The 20859-nt window shown below is 42.0% G+C and overlaps 1 protein-coding gene across 1 annotated transcript in view; it reads right to left on the reverse strand.

Annotated features, from left to right (window-relative positions):
* Positions 1 to 20859, reverse strand: part of col12a1b (collagen, type XII, alpha 1b) — a 173210-nt gene that overhangs the window by 42317 nt on the left and 110034 nt on the right. The window contains exons 49-56 of the mRNA XM_085770776.1: positions 14716 to 14845; positions 13440 to 13582; positions 10695 to 10824; positions 9197 to 9316; positions 8173 to 8319; positions 7414 to 7530; positions 4381 to 4533; positions 2406 to 2480 (exon numbers count right to left, since the gene is read on the reverse strand). Coding sequence (XP_085626902.1) covers positions 2406 to 2480; positions 4381 to 4533; positions 7414 to 7530; positions 8173 to 8319; positions 9197 to 9316; positions 10695 to 10824; positions 13440 to 13582; positions 14716 to 14845 — 1015 coding nt within the window. The remainder of the gene's footprint in view (positions 1 to 2405; positions 2481 to 4380; positions 4534 to 7413; positions 7531 to 8172; positions 8320 to 9196; positions 9317 to 10694; positions 10825 to 13439; positions 13583 to 14715; positions 14846 to 20859) is intronic.

A 20859-nucleotide genomic window follows, 5' to 3' on the forward strand; every position in this document is an offset into this window, starting at 1 on the left:
AGGAGCTTCCGCTACAACCAAGCTTGAAATTTCGCATTTCTGGGCTTCAATACAAGACGGACATTACATACGAGCAGCATGGAGGTATTTGGATGTTTTTTGGTGTGTCTTTTTGTTACAAAGACAGTTGGTATCCATTTGCAACCGTCATATGGACATGCACTGCTACGCCGAGACCCCCTGTAACTCAGAGAAGCCACGGATGACTCTGAAACTTCTCCCAGCCCTTAGTCCACATGAGGGGGAGGAGATAATGAGTGAAATTTGAATTTTGGGTGAACTATCCCTTTAATCTACTGCTGGCACCAGTCGGATCCAGAAGATCCAGAGTCTGGAGCCGCTTTCAGACCAGGACTGAGCCTGAATGGGAAGACGATCCACAGAGAGAGAGACAGAGATTTCATTAACTTCCATCTCAGTCAAACATCAGCAACCTGTTGAATTTTGCATCTGTGCTGAATTGCCCCTGTGAAATATACTGTAGACAGATGGGGGAATTTATTTAAGTTCAACTACAATCACATTTCGCGCTCCCTTCATGTGGTCACAGATACTGTGTTCTGTTGCTTTTCATCCTGTTTTTCATTACAGAGAAGAATAAGAAGAAGGAGAAGAAAACATCTTTGGAGATGCTTCATTAGGCTCCAAGTGAGGAGAGAGAGGGATTTAACCCGAGCCAGCCGGAGCCGAGAGACACGACGGAAACACACGGATGCTGAGGTCAGGACCCGGAGAAACAGCTCAGTGGATGGATGGATGGATGGATGGATGGATGGATGGATGGATGGATGGATGGATGGATGGATGGAGGAGTGATACGACTCATTAGTCAGAGTGAGTCTGGTTTGTGTCTGTGATGCAACGGCCGCTTCACTGCATGATGCACATTTAATCGAGTAATCAATCAAACGTCTGATTGGCTCTGTGTGTGTGTGTGTGTGTGTGTGTGTGTGTGTGTGTGTGTGTATCACTAGGTTGATCTCACCTCACTGTGTTGCTTCTCTCCAGGGTTCAATTGCTCAAAATGTTTCATCTGGATCTAAATTTTGAATCCTGTCATGTAATCCATCTTTACTTCTCTCACACTTGTTAAAACCCAGGTGGACTGGACCGGTCTGATCCAGATACAGACTTTACAGGATCACCAGATCCAGACTCTGAGTGTTAAATGTGACTGTGTGTCAGACTGAAGGCTGGAAACAGCAGCATGGGCTCACTCACAGTGGATTTATCTCAACATGCAATGTTTGTGTTGTTTTCTGAGCTGTTTTTTGTTTCTTCAGTGTCTTTTAAAGGGGACATATAATGGAAATATCACTTTTTAAAGGCTCATTAACATATATTTGGGTGTTTGTTTTGCCTTCTGACCTCCAAAATGTGAGAATTGACTAAAAAAAATCTGTAATTTTCCGGCTCCCTAGGTTGAAATCTACGTGGTTTTATGAACTGTTTCCTCAGTCATATGACAATTATGTAATTTGTCTTCGAATTTGCATAACCCCACCCCTACCTGGTACCGGTAGAGGGGGCGGGGCAAGCAGTGGTTCATTTGCATTTAAAGGGACAGACACTGAAAGCAGCCGTTCTGAACAGGGCTGTTTAGAGAGGATGAAAAGAGCTGTGATGTTTGATCCTTGGGGGATTTAGACCAAAGCATGTCACAGACATGTCTTTGAGACACCTTGGAACTATTTTAATTTGTGAAAAAGGGGCAGAATATGTCTCCTTTAAACATCCAGACCTTATCTTATCTGGTCTGGCTTAAAATAAATAAACATTTGAGAATATTTTTCCATGTCTTTCACATTCAAACTAATTTCAGAATTCATTTAGGTATTCAGTAGCTGGGGAAAAACTCTTAATTTGTGAAATTTACTTTATCATTATAATGGTTTAAAAACCAGGTGCAAAATATAAACCAATAAATGTAAACATACTACATTATAAATATTGTTAATTTGACCAGTTTGACTTTAATTTAAATCACATTTTGTTCCTGAATCCACCAAACGGCTGCGATCAGAATAATCCTCATGTTCTGGATCAAAGTTTCCCGATCCGACTAAAAAGTTCAGAACGACACAAACTCAGAGGGATTGATCCAGATTAAAACCAAAGACTGGATCACGTGATCTTAATCTGATCTCAGAATCTGTTTTTAGTTTTGAAACAACCCTTTTTTTGAAATATGATCCAGAATCTAATCAGATTAACCCTTTGAACAACTGAACCCAGGTTCTGCAGCTCCAACACGTCCTGGAGGATCTAAATGAGCAGAGCTGACTGGACTCAACTCAACTCAACTTTATTTATAAAGCCCTTTAAAACAACCACAGCTGAAACAAAGTGCTGTACATAATGCAACATATGAAAATAAAACAAACTGACGGGACTCAGACTCTTACCTGCCCATCCGGGGGGGATGGTGGGTGGGGGGGTCGGGGTCGGGGGGATGGTTGGAACCGGCGTCGGCTTCATCACTACGGGAAAAACACAAACAGACACAAACTGTCATCAGAGGAGGAGTTGTAATAAATTCACAACAACAGTAAACATGTTGCATGGTGATGTCATGGTGTTGGACCGGCCCTGTCGGATGAAGTAACTACGCGTGTGTGTGTGTGTGTGTGTGTGTGTGTGTGTTTCTGTTCAGCGACTCGTGAAGGTCGGAGTCGTGTCTCTGCTGTTTGACTCAGTTCACAAACTGACAACTTCAATTTCAGCTTCACGCTCAAAGACTAAACATCCTTCCACTGGAATAACGAGCTAATTAGTCAAAACACTGGAATTTAATGTAGTGATGAGATGAAAACACTCAAGGACTGAGACTGACGTGAGATCTCTGTGTCTTTCTTTTTTTTTTTGTTCCTTTTTATTCTTTTTCAAATTATTATTTATTTTATCTTTATTTTTAATTCTCATGACGTTTTTCTTCACCATTTTGTGCTCTACTGTATGTCTTGTATGTCAATCACTGTGCAGCACTTGGGTAAACTTCTATGTTTTGATAGATAGATAGATAGATAGATAGATAGATAGATAGATAGATAGATAGATAGATAGATAGATAGATAGATAGATAGATAGATAGATAGATAGATAGATAGATAGATAGATAGATAGATAGATAGAAATGTGCTCTATAAAGTGTACTAGATTAGATTGTGTCTGACACTGTTTTATTCTTATTTAACTGTCATTTAAGTAGCACATGTGATACTGTGCATTAATATGAATAATAGCAGATTTATTATTAAAACCTGACTGATACCTTATGTACATCTAGAGAGGATTCAATATTCTCTTAATGACGGATTGGAAACCAATAATCTCTAAAGTTAGAGGTTTTATTTGCTTTTTATTTCAGTTTATCTCCTCATCTATTGTCATTTCATTATTTATTCACTTGATTTTAATTTTGTTACGCATGTTACAAGTTTCCTACTGTGTTAGTACAGTCTACATACAGTACCGGTCTACCAACAAGACACGGTGGGCTCTATTTTCCTGGCGCAACTCAGGGGGGGCGCAGGGAGGCGGACCCTGGCGCAGCCGGCGCAGTGGTATTTTCCTCCAGTTCAACAAGGTGCGCAGCGGATTTGGTAAATTGGCAGACTGCTGTGTGCCGAGATGGGAGTGGTCGCGCAGCAGGGGGAGGTGTCGACAGATTCGCCGTGGCGCAGTGACAATTTGATGCCGATAGACCGCGCCGAGAGTGCGTCAAAAGCTCGCCAGCTCCAACCTGGTCTACTCTCAGCGCAAGGCGAAGCGCAGCCAGCGCAGTGGCAATTTGACTGCCCAGCGCACAGTGCAGACACGTCAACAAGACCCCACAGGCAGATTTCCACAGTTCCAGGCACATTTAAATGCAATTAATAATCACAATAACCCTTATTTATTATAACTATCTGAATCAGCACATACACCTATATCTATATCAATTGTCCCGTCACACTGATGACAGATCAAAGGCTGTCGGCATGGTAATGGAAACTCAGCCTGACTGAATTAACACAGATGAAACCAGGGAGGGACTGAGACAAAAAAAGCAGCCGTGGATGTCCCAAGAGCAGGACAGTGAGGGTTAGAGGTTTTATTTGCTTTTTATTTCAGTTTATCTCCTCATATATTGTCATATTATTTATTTATTTACTTGTTTTTAATTTGGTTATGCATGTTACAAGTTTCTTAAGTTTCTTTCTACAGTGTACATACCGGTGTAGCAGTCGTATACATATGTATATTTGATATAGTATGACATGAGACAATGTGAATACCAAAGAAGGTTGTTGCTTCACAATAAAACTATTTGAAACAACAATAGATTTATTGTTATTATTATTATTCTAATAGTTGAGTGTTTGGAGACTGGACACTCACATGTCCTCTCCTTGGCGCTGACCCCGGGTCCCTCCAGGTTGGGGGTCTGGACGAACACGGTGGCGGTGTACAGAGCCTCGGGAGAGAGACCGTCGAAGCAGTACTGAGGCAGACCGGCAGGGATGGTGATCTCATGCTGACCTTTACTGGCAGCTGCACAGGAGGGAAACACACACACACACACACACACACACACACACACACACACACACACACACACACACACACACAATGTTTCAGAATAAAAGCTGGAACCAGGAATTCAAAGATTTCAAATCAAAGCAGCAGCGACCGTCGACCGTCTCGTTGTGTTTCGTTGCTAATGGAGGGAAAGTAAATGATGAGTAAACCCAGCGAGCAGCTGTTTACATCTCTGTGTGACGGCGCTGATAGATTCATATGAAGGTTTCCTATTTACACTGTGAGCTCTAGTCAGCACAAACAAACAAAAGCCTGTTTATTAGAGCAGCAGCTGCCCCACGGAGCGGCGGCGGCCGGTGGTGGCGTGATGCCCCGCGGCCTCGGCCCCGCGGCTCCTCCCATGACGCCACCGCTGCAGAATAATAATATATAATATAATATCAACAACGTTATGATGGAAACACAACGTCTCGTCCAGAACAGTGGCCTGGTTTACCAGCAGAGGAGGAACTCAGCTGATCTGAGCTCAGATCCATGTTGACTAAATATAATCCCTCAGATGGTTCTTTAAAGGGATAGTTCAACATTTTGGCAAATTGGCCCATTGCCATAATCCCTATAGTCATAGCAGTAGGTTCGTTACCTTTAATTGTCGGTGCAAGCTATTTTTAGAACGGCGGAGCAGAGCCGCGAGCTGCTCAGAGCTACACTACGGAGGCTTCTTGGTTTCAAACTCATCAAATACACAATCCCACAATGGAGGTGAATGGTACAGGTCCCCTGTCCCTCATCAAACTCATCAAATACACAATCCAACAACTCCACAACGCTCTGGTGGACAAGTTGTGACCTGCACATTCACCACGCTATGAGATAATAACACAACGTTAGACAGAGTTGTTTTAGAGGTAAATACAGAGACTGCTTGATGAAAAACTGTCCCTGAAGGCAACGCACATCAGCGGTTTTGCATGAATTTCCCTCTAAAACAACTCTGTGTGGTAACGTTGTGTTATTATCTCATAGCGTGGTGAATGTGCAGGTCACAACTTGTCCACCAGAGCGTTGTGGAGTTGTTGGATTGTGTATTTGATGAGTTTGATTAGGGAAACCAAGAAATTCCACTACCCTAACACTTCCACTACCCTGAGCAGCTCGCGGCTCTGCTCCGCCGTTCTAAAAATAGCTTGCACCGACAATTTAAGGTAACGAACCTACTACTACTGTAAGACTATATGGCAATGGGCCAATTTGTCAAAATATTGAACTATCCCTTTAAGACGCCGGCAGCCGACCAGTGTTTCCATGGCTTTTTTTTTTGCTTTTTTTTTAAATATGGAGGAAATATCAGCGTGTGGTTTTTCCTCTCCTTCATCTCGCCACCGTCTGCGTCTCCTCAGCTGTTTGCCGTTCCACTGGAGAACAAACACTGGACTGATTTGTTGACTCGTCTTCGCTGCGGAGGATTCCTGGTTAACCTCCTCGCCATCTGGCTCACGCTAGCGCACGCCTGTTTGTTCTGGCGACGCGTCCTAACGGCCCAGAAGATGCTAATGACTACCATATAGATATTTAAAGTATTGATGCAAGTTTTTCCTTTTTTTTTGTGTTGTTTTTTTTGCTGTTAAGCTGTGAAGCCGTGTCCGTGAGCGGATCCGAAGCAGATGGGAATCAAAGACCCGGCAGTAATTGAAACGGATGTAATCTCTGCAGACAGAGACACAATTAAAACTTGGTGGTCGGGGGCTTTCAGTCCCGGCCAAGACTCGCATCCTGCTTCGAGTAATAATCACAAGAGGGAGGGATGGAGATAAACAAGAAGAAAAAAAAAAAAAAAAAAAAAAAAGTCTAGACCGGGTCCCAAACAGCAGCGTCCAGATGAGCTCATCCTGGGCTTCAGATCCACATCTGTCCCATCTGCTGGGACTCTGCTCACGTTACCGCTGCTGCTTCCCCTCAGACAGGACCAGGACCAGGACCAGGACCAGGACCAGGACCAGGACCAGGACCAGGACCAGGACCAGGACCAGGACCAGGACCAGGACCAGGACCAGGACCAGGACCAGGACCGGGACTCACTCACTGATCCACTGGGCAGTTGGTGTGCACTAAACAGTCCATTCGAACCAAAAGCTCTTAGTTCGGTTCGTTTTCGTCAGTGTGAAAGCATCAATCGCATTAAAGGACAATTCCGGGCAAATTCAACTCGGGCTGTATGTTCCTAACATTTTAGGTCTAAAAGAAGGAATCTGAAGATTTTCAGTCTAATTTCTCCTGTTTTGTGGTAGTTGCGTCTGTCCCCGCGTCGCCACGGCAGCGATGAACGGGAGCGGATGCAAGTTCCGCTGCTTAGGCTGTTTACATCCCTCAAAGCTGCAATTTTTCTCCACAGACAGCGTCAGATGGCGACTCAAACATGCACCGAGAAGTTTATTTACTTCAAGCAAGTCAAGAGTTGATATTCCTGTGTTTATGACACAAACGGGAGCTTCCCACTGCACCTGAACACACCGAGCACGTCAACTTGGGTCTTTGAGGGATGTAAACAGCCTAAGCAGCGGAACTTCAATCCGAGGTTTGTATAATTAATTAGCATTGCAATTATTTAGATTATATTTGATTTTACACATACATAGTGTTGTGAAATTAATTAATGCATAATAATCGTGATAATCGTAATACTGTGTACCAAGAAAATCTACAATCGTGACATCACTAATCTCTGGTTTACAATAATATTGATCAATCGATTTATCGTTTCAGAGCTACAACAGAGTCAATCATGAAACTGACTGATGAAATCAACAGAACATTCATAATAAAACATATAAAATAAACATGTATCTGGTGGTTCTGAAGCTGCGTGGTGTTGAAGGAGGAGAGGAGACTCACGGTCGGCCGGGTCCAGTCTGATCCGGTACGACGTGGCCGCGCGGTGAGGAGTCCACTTGATGCAGAACTTGTCGTGACCCACGTTGAAGGTCTCGATGTTGGTGACGTTCAGGTACACTGCAGAGGGTGGGAAATCACAGCTCAACACACGACACAGAGGCAGAGAGAACATTTCACTTCAACACGTCAACCTGTGTGAAACGTAGTGTAACTGAAGAAGCTCTAAAAGAGAGAGGATATGGACAAGATTCACAGTAAAGAAGTCCTGGACAAGTCTTTAGGTCATTAAATACAGAAGCTTATTGCATTCACTTGAGTAATTTATCTTTTGGTTTGTTTTTTGGGGTAATTACTTCTGCTTTTCTGAGTAATTGATTTTTTTGTTTGTTTTTCAAATAATTTTTTTAGTTTTTCTGAATATTTTTTTTCTGTTTTTCAGTGAGCGTCACTCAGAAAATATCAGAGCAGTCTGATTTATTTATTTATTTTGAAATCAGTCTTTATGTTACTTGCAGGATTTTGAAATCTCAATACCTAAGTCAGAAAAAAATTTCCTCGAAAAACAGAAAAAATTACCCTGAAAAACAAACCAAAAAATAAATTACTCAGAAAAACTGGATTTTTTTTATTATTCATGTGAATGCAATACGCTTCTGTAATTAAATGATATTAACGCAAATTATCTTAAATATTTTACAAAGTTAAAACTGAAACTTGAAGGTTTTTTGAACTCCAGTAACTCCTCCTCTCTGTACGTACGTGTGGTTCCCTGTCCGTCCAGCGGCGTGCTCATGCCGCCCGTGTACTGAGCGATGACCTTGACGTCGTAGGTGGTTCCCGGCTGCAGGTTGTGCAGCGTGTAGGAGGTGACGTCGCCCACAAAGATGTCGATGGGCTGGTCGGTGCCTGGAGGACAGGACGCCATGGAGACGGAGAGCGAGTGAGACATCCACTCAAAACTAAAGTGCATTTAGTTAAATAATCATCCATCAACAGTTTAGTTAAATGATCCTCTCTTTAATCATCATTACTGACATGTTTAGTATCCTCCAGTATCATTTCTAATGTGATATACAAACTTGTCCCTATTGAATAAACCAGTTTAAATACATGAACCTGTCGCTTGTGTTCAGATTAAATAAAAAAAAACATATATATTTATTTCCCTTGGTGTATTTATGTAAACTGGTATGTGTGAATGTTAATGTGTATGAATATAAGATCTCAGTGAATGGGGAATAAGAGCTTGACAGGGGAGAAAGGGTTCAAGTTCACAATGTGCTTCTATTGTAGAAACTGTTTAAAAATGAACAGATGTAAATAAAAATACGAGAAAGAGAAATGAATGAACCTGGCTTTACTAAACCAGTTTTAACTCTGGTTTCACTAAACTCTGATTAGAGCTGATCTCAGGTTCAATCAAGACTTAAACTTTAACTAAAACTGAGCAGAAAAGAAGTAAAAACATTTTACAGAATGATTCAGTTTCCTACTTTTCTGTAAAACTTTTTGGATTTAATGTAAAACTGCAGACTTTAATCCACTTAAACTTAATCAAATAAAAGCTCAGTGTCACATTAAACTGTGTTTTGTTTTTCCTGCCCCCTTTCAATCAGGAGTTACATGTGTTTTTGTATTAAACTACTTTTCTTTTCTTTTCTTTTCTTTTCTTTTCTTTTCTTTTCTTTTCTTTTCTTTTCTTTTCTTTTCTTTTCAATGAATGAAACTAATCAACTAAACTGAACTAAAAGTCAAATGTGTCAGAGCTCAGACATGAACTGACCTTCAGGAGTGTAGATGAGTCTGTAGCCCTGGACCGGAACCCCCACTGGGTCCCAGGCCACCCGGAACCGCGTGTACCACTCGTCTGAGACCCGCAGCACCCTGGGGCTGAGCAGACCCACTGGGACGGAGAGACAGAGAGACAGACAGAGAGACAGAGAGACAGAGAGACAGAGAGAGAGAGAGACAGAGAGAGACAGAGAGACAGAGACAGAGAGACAGAGAGAGAGACGGAGAGACACGTCATCAAACAGCTGGATTCTCATTCCCAGTCTCAGCTCTTTCTCAATAATTGGATTTTTTATGACATAAGTGACAAAAATGTGGAGTTGAAAAATGAAGCAGAAAATGAGTTGTTGAGTTCATCATCTGTTCATAATAATCAGACTTTTAATGTGAAAAAGCCAAACCACTTCCTGTGTGAAGGTTCTGCCTCAGCAGCTCAGAGTCTTTACATCTGTTTAGAACCTTCATTACATGTAATACACATGTTTAGGTTGGACTCAACAAGCCCAGTGTGTATGTGTGTGTGTGTGTGTGTTCATAGTTGGACTGACGCCTGAAAGTGGCACACACACACTTCCTGAGAGTGTGTGTGTGTGTGTGTTGTTTGTGTAACTACTGCTGCTGCTCGGCTCCTGGACACTAACACGTGTTGGCACTGTTGACTAATGTATGTCTGCTCTATTTACCCTCACTCTGCACTCACTCTCTTCATGCACTGAACATTTTTTGCTTCCCTAACACGTCTTCTTTCAGACTAGAGGAAAGAAATAGTAGAAAATCCACATTTAGGTTTTTATTTTACTTTATTTTTTCTTCTTTTATCTGTAGATTTATCCTAAATTCACCATAAGTTAGTCTGACCCATGTCATGTCAGGTGTCATTGTAAAGCTCTCTCCCTCCTGAACAATGATGTAGGCTCCAAAAAACTGTCATTTCCTTTGTTTCGGCAGCAAATCGTAAAAGTACGATTGACAATAACAATCTCTGTAATTTTACAGTCCAAGTCTTTAAAGGCCGTTTTCTCAGAAAGAGTTTTTCAGACTCTGAGCTAGAAATCTCCACTTCAGCAGCACTTACAGACACCAAACCTTCCACTTTGATCCCTTTCTATATTCTGAAGGTTTTTACAGAGGGGATTGTTGATATATCATTCACAGCCTCATTTATACAACATTTTATTCCTAAAAACAGGGAGAAATTTGATTGTTTTTAGGGCTGGTGACAGTATTTTCTCATTTACAGAGTGATAAAAAGAGATATCCAAAATCCTCCTCTGTAAAAACTAAAGACTCTAATATGTCAACAAAATAAAACAAGAATTTTGAAAGTAGCTTTATCCATTGTTCAGATTTCTGTCCTGGAAATATATGCAAATTAGAGCATATTTCATTAGATATTGCCTCATTCACATATTCAAACATTAAATTTGGCAAAGCTTGTAATACAAAAAATATTTGTCTTAATCTAAGTGTGTGTGTGTGTGTTTCCTCACGTGTGCGTCCGTTCCCGTTGAGTTGCCCCCCCGGCCCCTCGGCGTAGACCGCCTCCACCGTGATGTTGTACGGCGTGTCGGGGACCAGGTTCTGCAGCCGGGCGTTGTTCCTGTTGCCAGGGACGACGGCCTGAAACATCCCAGAGACACAGAGACGCCACGGTCAGAGGACCAACACTTCACCTGAGACCAATCAAGTCACTGACGTCCTTTCTTTCAGGACAACCTGGGCTTTCAGAATATTAATGTCTATAGAGGAGCCATGATGAGAATGTAGAAAAAGGTTTATGATCAGAAAAAGAAATGGAAAAAAGTTAATTTCACATATATTTGTTGGAAACACACAAAGAATTTATTATAAACTTCTTTTTAGACACGATATAACTGTTCTTTGAGGTCTTCTGGATTAAGGGGAAAAGAATAAGGGCTCTAACTATGATACAAAATATATTATTTACATAATTTACAATGAGGCAGAACAACCTCTCAGGTTTGACGTTTCCATTGGTTTCATTGGCTTTTTGTCTTGTTTCCTGCAGTTAACCAACTCCTTCCTTCCATATAAGGCCCCATGTCTTGGTCTTAGCTTGACTAAAATGTGTAAATGCTAATCTTATGCATTATTTATTACATTTACAGCTGATTTTCCCGATGATCGTGATCATACGAGGCGACAGAGCATCAACTATTTGGATGTAAATGAACTTGAGTCTCCTATTGGATGTTTGAGTCAGGACTACTCCGCCTCTAGCTGAGCTACAGACTCACCAGTCGACTCTTTGTTAAGGCTGAAGTGTCCTGCTTTCAATAAAAGAAGAATTACGTCGCTATCATTCAGTGTTCCAGAGATAGACAGGAAAGAGTACAACCATCCCCCTCCATCATATACGATGGCACTAATTAATGTGAAGATGCAGGTTCCTCTGCTGAGCCCATTTAACTCTTTGTTCCTAATAAAAACCTGTTTAATCCATCTAAGTCAGAGCTGAGCCTCTGTTTTCACTGTAGAAACTGTACCAACTACAAAACATAAAATAAAACTCTTCTCCATTAGACACAGATGTTGACGCTGTCGTAATAATTGTGTGTTTATAAATGGTGATGGAGGTTTATAAAGTTTCCATTTCTGCTCGGTCCCAGTCGTCTGCAGACTTCATCATTTCATCATTTCATCCGTCCATCCCTCCATCCTGTCTTCCTCCATCTGACTCATGCACAACAACAGGTGTTTACTCACTAACAAGCCGAGGCAGCGAGCAGCTGGGCCGGCTCTGCCCCGCTCCGCCGCTCCAACTCATTACTTAGGACTATTAATAACGTTATTATGGCCCAAATTATACTGTTTGTTTAACTGACCCTGTAATTAGTCTCCCCCCTTAATCGCTGATTTATATCCTTAAACGAGCCAAGGGAATCCTGGGATGTGACTTCACCGCATAGTTGGAGGGAAACATCAGAGCAGATGAACCAGAGTGTATCGAGAGTTTATCTGAAACACTTAAACACCGTTATTACCTGGAAACAACCTCTAATTACAGAGAAAACACTGATTCAGATGCTCTAAATTCTTCAAAGTGGTATTTAAACTGATATTTTTCTGTTTTTTGTTCGATAAGATTTGATTTCCTTCCTGGAAATAGAATAAAAGTTCTGCTCATGAGTGATGATTTGTGTGTTGTTGTTTTAAACTCTTCTTCAGAATCTGCTTCTGAAAATATTTCTTGAAGGAAAAACAAACCAGAGGGGGAATATTTACGAGGCAAAAACATGTCAAATGACTAGAGTATAATGAATAGCTGACATTAGAGGAGAAGCTTCAACTGGAATTAGCTCGTCACTAACTCACAGAGCGCTGACAGGACTGAAGGATTCATGTCAGACTCACTGAGACTTTAGTGGAATAATATAATATATAACTGCAGTGGCATCACGCAAAAAGTTTGTCCTCCCCTCTGGTCCAAGTGTCTGTTAATGTCAACAGTTCAGCAAGTGGAAGATGAAATTATCTCCAAAAGGCAAAAAGTTAAACATTAAAAACTCTTATGCATTATTTTAAAGTCCCCCTACAGAGGCATTTTAGAATTTGTAAAAAAAAAAAAAAATGCTATGCTGTGACTATTTTTTGATTAAAATAGTTTTCCCACAAAAAAAGTTGTTTAAAAAAACTCTCAAAGAGGCTAAAAACACGTCTACTACTTCTCCCTCATTGAAAAATCCAGATTATATGAATATTCATGAGTATGCAAATGTGTCGTCAACCAATCAATGATACTGTTGTTGAACATCTAGCTGTATAAGTAGATGTGAAGTGTCACCATCACAGTGAACAACAAATGAGATGCAAAAAAATAAATCAACGTGATTGGTTGCTAAGGATTCTGACGTATTAAACCCGATTGGGTGCTGAAAAACTGACTCCAACTTTTTCAGACTCTTTCAAGGCTTTGAAACTACATTTTCCAATCTAAAATGATCAGCTATGGCGACTTTGCTGCTGAAATGTCTTGTAGCAGAATATATTTCAAAAAATCTTTAATCAATATCAGTGTATTATTTCAGTTTTCTACAGCTTCAGAGTGAAAAAGGGAAGCTTGAGCTCTCAGATAACTTTGACCAACACTGGGATAGTTTCTGTCATTTTGAAAATGTAAAAGATGAAACTAAAAACAAAAATGATATAGTTTAAAATGTGCAGGGAATGTGTCATCTGTAACTTTATGCCTGTTTGGTGTGTGGGACACTTACGAACTCGGTGATGGGGTCTCCGGTCATGGGGGCGTAGCCGATCTTGTACTGGCGGACGGGGCCTTCGGCGTGCTCCCAGCTGATGGTCAGGGTGCTGGTGGTGGCGTCGAACACTCGCATGTTCCTGGGACCGGCACGAGGCACTGCAGCAGCAAACACACAGCAGGTTAATGAGGCAAGGAAAGGCAGTTTTATCTGTAGAGCCCATTTTTACAAACAGCTTGTCTCTAAGGTCTTTACACAGCATCATGACAACATCCTCTGACCTCTGACCCTCACATCTACTGAGCAACAACTCCAGAGAAAAACCAGGAGAAACCTCAGGGTGAGAGACAGAGGAGGGATCCGTCACCCAGGACGGACAGACGGGACATAGATGTTGTATAAAGACAAGAAAACATGGAAATGGAATTGATCCGTGGAATTTTTACTTGTAACAAATTTGGTTTTTGAATATGTTCTTCTTGGGTGAGGTTTTCATATAAGCCCTTTTGGGTTTCATACCTCCCCTTCGCACATCCCAGTCATAATGATTATTTATACTATTTTAAATTATATGTTCGTGCAAAATAAATAAATTAAAAAAGAAAAGAAAGTTGGAGAGTAAACATGTCTGACTGGCCACTGGCTGCAGGTTAACACAACACTTCTGAAACCAAAGCTGTGATCTGTGATACTGGATCGTTACATGGACGTATCTCTAGTTTAATGAGTTGGTTTGGTCTTTTGGGCTCCAGACTAACTTTTTTTTTTTACTTAACTTAAAATTCCAGGGGTGCAAGCAGAACATTTAGGGGTGCACACCGTAAAAATCAACTTATAAAGCAAATATTCACATTTCCTATTGGTCTGACACCTGTAATGACAGATACTAGATTCTTTGAATTGTTCCTTTCACGTTTCAACAGTGTTAAAAAGAACCCATTACATTTACTGGTTGCACATGCACAAGTAGATGAAAAATTGACTTGCACTGTCACAAATTGTAAAAGCCAGTGTGGAGCCCTGGACTCTTAGAGATCGAGTGCTGATGTAACAGGAGAAAATAACGTCCTCACACTCTGGGAGTAGAGAGGAGTTTGGTTTGGGAAAAGATGACGTCTGTGTTTCCTGTTTGTTTTATGATTCCTGCTTCATATAGTCTGTAGATATAAAACCCCACTGACTCATCATCATCGTCATGTTTAGAGAAAGTGTTTGTGGACGGATGACTCTCTGCTTGTGTATACATCCAGCTCTCTGGTTGTTTACGTCTCCAAACGTGTTTAAAACTTACGTGTTTTGTCGTTGCCCGCCACCGGCGGTCCTTCTCCGTCAGCGTACAGGGCGACCACGTTGATGTTGTAGGGCGTGTCGGGGATCAGGTTGTCCAGGAAGGCGTTGTTGATGGTCCCGGGAACCAGGACCTTTGAGGAGAAGGAACACCGGAGGGTCAACGTCTCTATAGACATGAGCATCCAAACGTTCCTCCTCCTTCATGCATTAGATAAAGATCTGGCAGCTGTAATGTACATAATGAGCTCACGGCTCGTCCCGTGTCCAGTGGTCTCCTGCAGCCAAACGTCTCCTCAAACACTAACAAAGCCTCCCGGGGGCTGGAGGCCAAACGCATCCGTCAGTCAGAGAGCGGAGCGGCTCATAAACACTCTGTGCTGCTGAGCGTGGACTCTGTCATCGGCCCCGACGCGCAGCTCGACGTGTTTTCTAACAACATGACTGCAGAGAAGCGTCTCCTGTCTCTGGGATTATCACGGCCTCCGTCCTCCACCGTTACATCATGGGAAACCAACGTCTGCTGCCTGAGCTCATGTTTTGGAGAGTTTTCTGGCTCATCGGAGCATGAAATAGGTTCCTCGAGTGATGATGTCGAGGTTGAGATCCTGCAACTGGAAGCTCATACCGAGGCCTGAACCGAGGCCTGGCCACAGCGCTGGCCATTGTCCTCTGAAAACAGGATGAATTACGTTTGACCGGAGGTTTTTAGTCATGCACTCGCGCTGTTCTCAGGGGCTGAGCTCTATAACTCTGTGGTCCAGTTTCTTCTGGGTCATTAGTGGGTTCTGGACTCAAGTTCTTACAGAGAACAATGTAGGAACCGGATCAGAGGAGTCAGAAATACCAGAAAAAGACCAGAGACGACCACCTCTCCTCTTTCCTTTCCCTTTTCTTTTCCTTTCTATTTTCTTTCTGGGCTACACTCACATCCAGCTGCTGTTGAACATCAGCACTGTCAGACTTCTTTGTAAACTCACTGTAGAAAACACCAAATCTTCAGGTTTGGTGATACTACTGGACCCTACAAGCATTAACTGACACCTAAACCAAGGCCTTGGGTATTTGATACCTGGTAAGTCCCAGTTTGGCCCCTGGACCAATGATGGTGGTTTAGTGGTAGTGTTGTGGTACTCAAGGCCGGTCTTGGACTTGAACAAGGTCTTGACTCAATCTCAACCCCTCAAAGTCTTGGGCTCTGCCCATTTGACCAACTTCCACTCGATCTTGGCCCTAGCACTCAGTTTTGAGCATACCCAATTATTTTAAGAGCGAGGGGAAGTGGTTTTCAACCCTTAAAACTACCCTTTAAATCGGAGGGAGACTTCAAACGTAGCACCACAATAATTTGCAAACTGTTGTTCTATATCTTTTTCCGTTTTATTGCGGGTGGCACCAGCTTTTCAGGCCGATATTGCCACCTTCTGTTTCCTGCATTTCTTCAACGAAGGAAGATCATTAAAGCCCACGCGGCAGATAACACAAAAGCTAGAGCCACCATTTTTAAACATGAATGAAAACCATGGAAACCCCATGACAGGTTGTGGTGTCCCATTGCGTAGGGTACAGTCTCTATTCGTCAAGGGGTTTCTCCCTTTGGAGGCCACTTGAAACCGAGTGCTAGTGTTCAGGCAAGAGGCAATTGGGATTGGGCCTTTGGTCTTGGTCCTGACCTGACAGAGAGTCCAACTCCTCAACTTTTGTGTTTCATTTCCTGTTTTCTTGTGTGTCGTTCCAAAAACACAACCTGATTAACCGCTGTCTGCTTGATTCATGGTGGATCTATTACCTGGGAAAATTTGCAGCACACTTTATATTTATCAAGTTATTCCAAGAAGAAGGTCGAGGTCCAAGAGAAGGCCTGAGTCATCCGTGTTCAAAGTGCTTTTTGATTTAATCATCAGCTTCGTGGCCTGATTCTCCACCTCTGCTGGAAGACGTCGACTTCAATAGATTTCAAAATGTCTGTTCTCGTTTCTGATTCTTTCTGAAGTGATCGATCAGCGGAGGACGATGAGTGGTTTCTCTGTTTCACATCAAAGACAACTGAATATTGTTTTATTGCGTTGGGACATCTGAAGATGTGAGGGTCTTGGCGCGTTCCCGACGTCTGACGGACAAACTCAACAAACTACAAATAATCGACAGACTTGGTCAACGATTAAAATACTCGCCGGCTGCAACAGTATCTGTCATGATATCTAGTGCTAGTGTTCAGGCAAGAGGCAATTGGGATTGGGCCTTTGGTCTTGGTCTTGACCTGGTTTAGGGCTGTAGTGGTGGTTTTGTCCATGACAGTATTTAGTGGTTACAGCTCATCTTATAACCCTACTGTATCCCTAACCATGGAAACCCCACGACAGGTTGGTATGTATGGTTGCATCGGGCACTGTCTCTACTCGTCAAGGGGTTTCTCCCTTTGGAGGCCACTTGAAACCGGGTGCTAGTGTTGAGGCAAGAGAAATGGGATTGGGCCTTTGGTCTTGGTCCTCATCTCCTTTGGGATCAATGAGCTCTAAAGCCATCGATCACCAGTTTGAATCCCATTTACTGCCGGCTGTTTCCTGTCTATCTTCACTGCTACTGTCAATAAAGGTCCAAAAAAACACTAAGCGAAGCAGCTGTGAAGTATAAACCTTCCCTTTGCCATCTAAATCTGCACCAGATCCAGAGCCTGGTCCAAGTATCATGTGGTCATAACTCCACCAATGGCAGCGCCATCTGCTCTGTCATTGGTTTAAGAACGATCCATCGTCTGAATTCATTGATGTTTGATATAAAATAAAACGCTGAGGTCAGTTTGAGCTTCATTAAACCGAGTTAGTCATCACTTCTGCTCGCATCTTCGTGTCTTCTTCTCTGTGTCTCTGCTAAAAACCTCCAAGACTAAACCAAAGTTAATTAAAATAAATCAAAAGCAAAAACAGAAAATAAATAGAGAAAATTACGACTGGAGGGGGATAATAAACTATAACACCGTTAGCTTTCTTTATGGCGTCATCAAAGCGCCTCCTAATCATCACAACAGCTTCATTAGATTACAGAGACTCCAACCATAGGAGCTCTCACTGATGTCAGTCACAGATGTGTGTCGGCGTCACGGAGTTCAAACTCTTTGTGGGGAAATAAAGTCCTCGTTTCTCTCTCTCCCCCCCCACAATCCAGACGTTTGCACCGGTGCGTGAAATCAGTGCTGATGGAGAGATACAAAACGCTGACAAGTCATGATTTCCATATTTAAAAGCATTACCATAATTACTGCTGCGCAAAACATCTGTGCAACATCAGAACCAACACTTAGAGCAGCGACCGGCGCCAGAGAAAAGAGACCACCTGTTGTTTCCATGAAGAGAGAGAGAGTGGGGGAGGGGGGCGAGCCGGTGATTTCATCGCTTTCATCAGACGGACGAAGAAGAAGATGGATGAAGGAGGAAGAAGCAGCTACTGTTACTGCTTTATCAACAGTTTATAGTCTATGTTCAAACACTGTGATGTCAGTGTGAACCGTCATTTCTGATTCATTTTCATATATTTTATAAGAAATTCACGATGCAATGTTTGTCTTTATGTCCCCTTACATCTCTATTGTCCAGGGCGTCCACATGATGACCAACAATGTTTAGGCCTGTTTTCATGTTTTCATGCATCGATCAATTGTGAGATTTTGGGCTATTTTGCTTCCTTATCATGTCTTCTTTCAGAATAGTGGAAAGGAATGGTAGAAAATCCACATTAAAGTTTTTATTTTACTTCATTTTATCTTCTTTCATCTGTACATTTCTCCTAAATTCACCAAAAGTTAACATGCTAGTGTGGTAAACTGTGCCCTGCCTGTTGTCATAAAAGTACGATTGACATTAACAATCTATGTAATTTTACAGTCCAAATCTTTAAAGGCCGTTTTCTCAAAATTTAGTTTTACCTCTGACTCTGAGCTAGAAATCTCCACTTCAGCAGCACTTACAGACACCAAACCTTCCACTTTGATCCCTTTCTATATTCTGAAGGTTTTTACTGAGGGGATTGTTGATATATCATTCACAGCCTCATTTATACAACATTTTATTAATAAAAACATGGAGACATTAGATGTTTTTTAGGGCTGGTGACAGTATTTTCTCATTTACAAAGTGCTAAAAAGAGATATCCACAATCCCCTCTGTAAAAACTTCTGACTCTAATATGTCAACAAAATAAAACTAGAATTGTGTGGTAAAGTGGTTTTACCCATTGTTCAGATTTCTGTTCTGGAAATGTATGCAAATTAGCGCATATTTCATTAGATATTGCCTCATTTACATATTTAAACATAATATTTGACAAAACTTGTAATACAAAAAATATTTGTCTTAATGTAAGTGATAAACTTAGTTTCATGGTGATATCTGTTAGTTTAAATTTTTACCCTATTCAACCTTAGGGTGAATTCAGACCTGGATCGTTTGGAGCAGTTGTTCAGAAACAGGGAGCCAAAGATGGGTTCGTTTGGTTCAGATGTGAACACAGCTATGGCGCTCGGATGCAGGATAAAACAAGCAGGTTGTTTCCCATATGGCATTTGTTTACATGTTTGGACCGGTTGGGACTGTTACCATGTGAACACAAACGACCCAAAAGAAAAATGCAACAACCATATTGTTTTAGCTTCATGACTCAGAACAAAGCAAACGAACCACACGTCTGAATACACAACATTCATTTAACAAAAAAACAAAAAAAAAGGCAGCTCCTGTGATTTGGTTCGTGCACTAAGTAATAATCCAGATGTGGAACTGGACTATAAATCTAATCCCAAATCATGAGACTTCAAGTCTCTAAATAAAGTCAAGCTTGACAGTGGGACAGAGAGTCCAACTCCAAACTTTTGTGTTTCATTTCCTGTTTTCTTGCGTGTCGTTCCAAAAACACAACCTGATTAACCGCTGTCTGCTTGATTCATGGTGGATCTATTACCTGGGAAAATTTGCAGCACACTTTATATTTATCAAGTTATTCCAAGAAGAAGGTCGAGGTCCAAGAGAAGGCCTGAGTCATCTGTGTTCAAAGTGCTTTTTGATTTAATCATCAGCTTCGTGGCCTGATTCTCCACCTCTGCTGGAAGACGTCGACTTCAATTGATTTCAAAACGTCTGTTCTTGTTTCTGATTCTTTCTGAAGTGATCGATCAGCGGAGGACGATGAGTGGTTTCTCTGTTTCACATCAAAGACAACTGAATATTGTTTTATTGCAATAGGACAAAACATCTGAAGATGTGAGGGTCTTGGCGCGTTCCCGACGTCTGACGGACAAACTCAACAAACTACAAATAATCGACAGACTTGGTCAATAATGAAAACACTCGCCGGCTGCAACAGGATCTGTCATGATATCTTCTTTATCTTTAAAACAAGCAGCTCAGAACCTGCTCGGGGGCGATGAGATAACTCTCCCGTTGTCCAATGTAATTTCACTTATCTCAGGAATTTTTTTCTGGAAACATCCAGGAAGAGTCGAGTCTCACTCGGCCGTTTACAGCAAGTCCATTCACAGTGAAGAAACTGTGACCTGAGGACACTTTTAGTGTTTTAAAGGTATAATATGTAGGAATTCCTCCCATCTAGCGGTGCGGTTGCATATCTGAACGTATTCTTGATGTTGCATTCACTTGAAATCGGGCAGACGTCAGACAGACAACAGACGCTGCATGTACCAGGATAAACAAGCCTCTATGTAAACAAGTGGTCCGTCAGCACGAGGCAAAACAATACACGTGACAATATGTTGTCATGGCGATGTGGTATTGTTTTACCGGCTTTCTCTGGACTTCTGTGACTAAAATGACGTCTGGTTTGTTAGCGACGGCCGTCTGCCCGACTGCAGGTGAATGCAGCATCAGTGTAACGCTCCATTCCTCCTCACTGCGTTACCACGGTGACTTTTCACAGACGCCACCTCCACCTGAGCCGACAGCTCCGGTGTCTCCGCTGAGTTTCCGTGGTTTCCTACCGTCACGCTGCCACTGAACGTAAAAACATGGCGACACCACATGGCAGCAGCACCGAGCTTACCCGCTCCATGGAGATATGAATGATATGAACGGCTCATTCAGAGCTGAAAGGAACACTTCACTTTGTTGATGGGGGGGATTACTGGTTAATGAAAAACAGA

The sequence above is a fragment of the Trachurus japonicus genome, chromosome 24 (assembly GCF_045865225.1).
Source record: "Trachurus japonicus isolate A0001 chromosome 24, Traja_1.0".
NCBI lineage: Eukaryota > Metazoa > Chordata > Actinopteri > Carangiformes > Carangidae > Trachurus > Trachurus japonicus.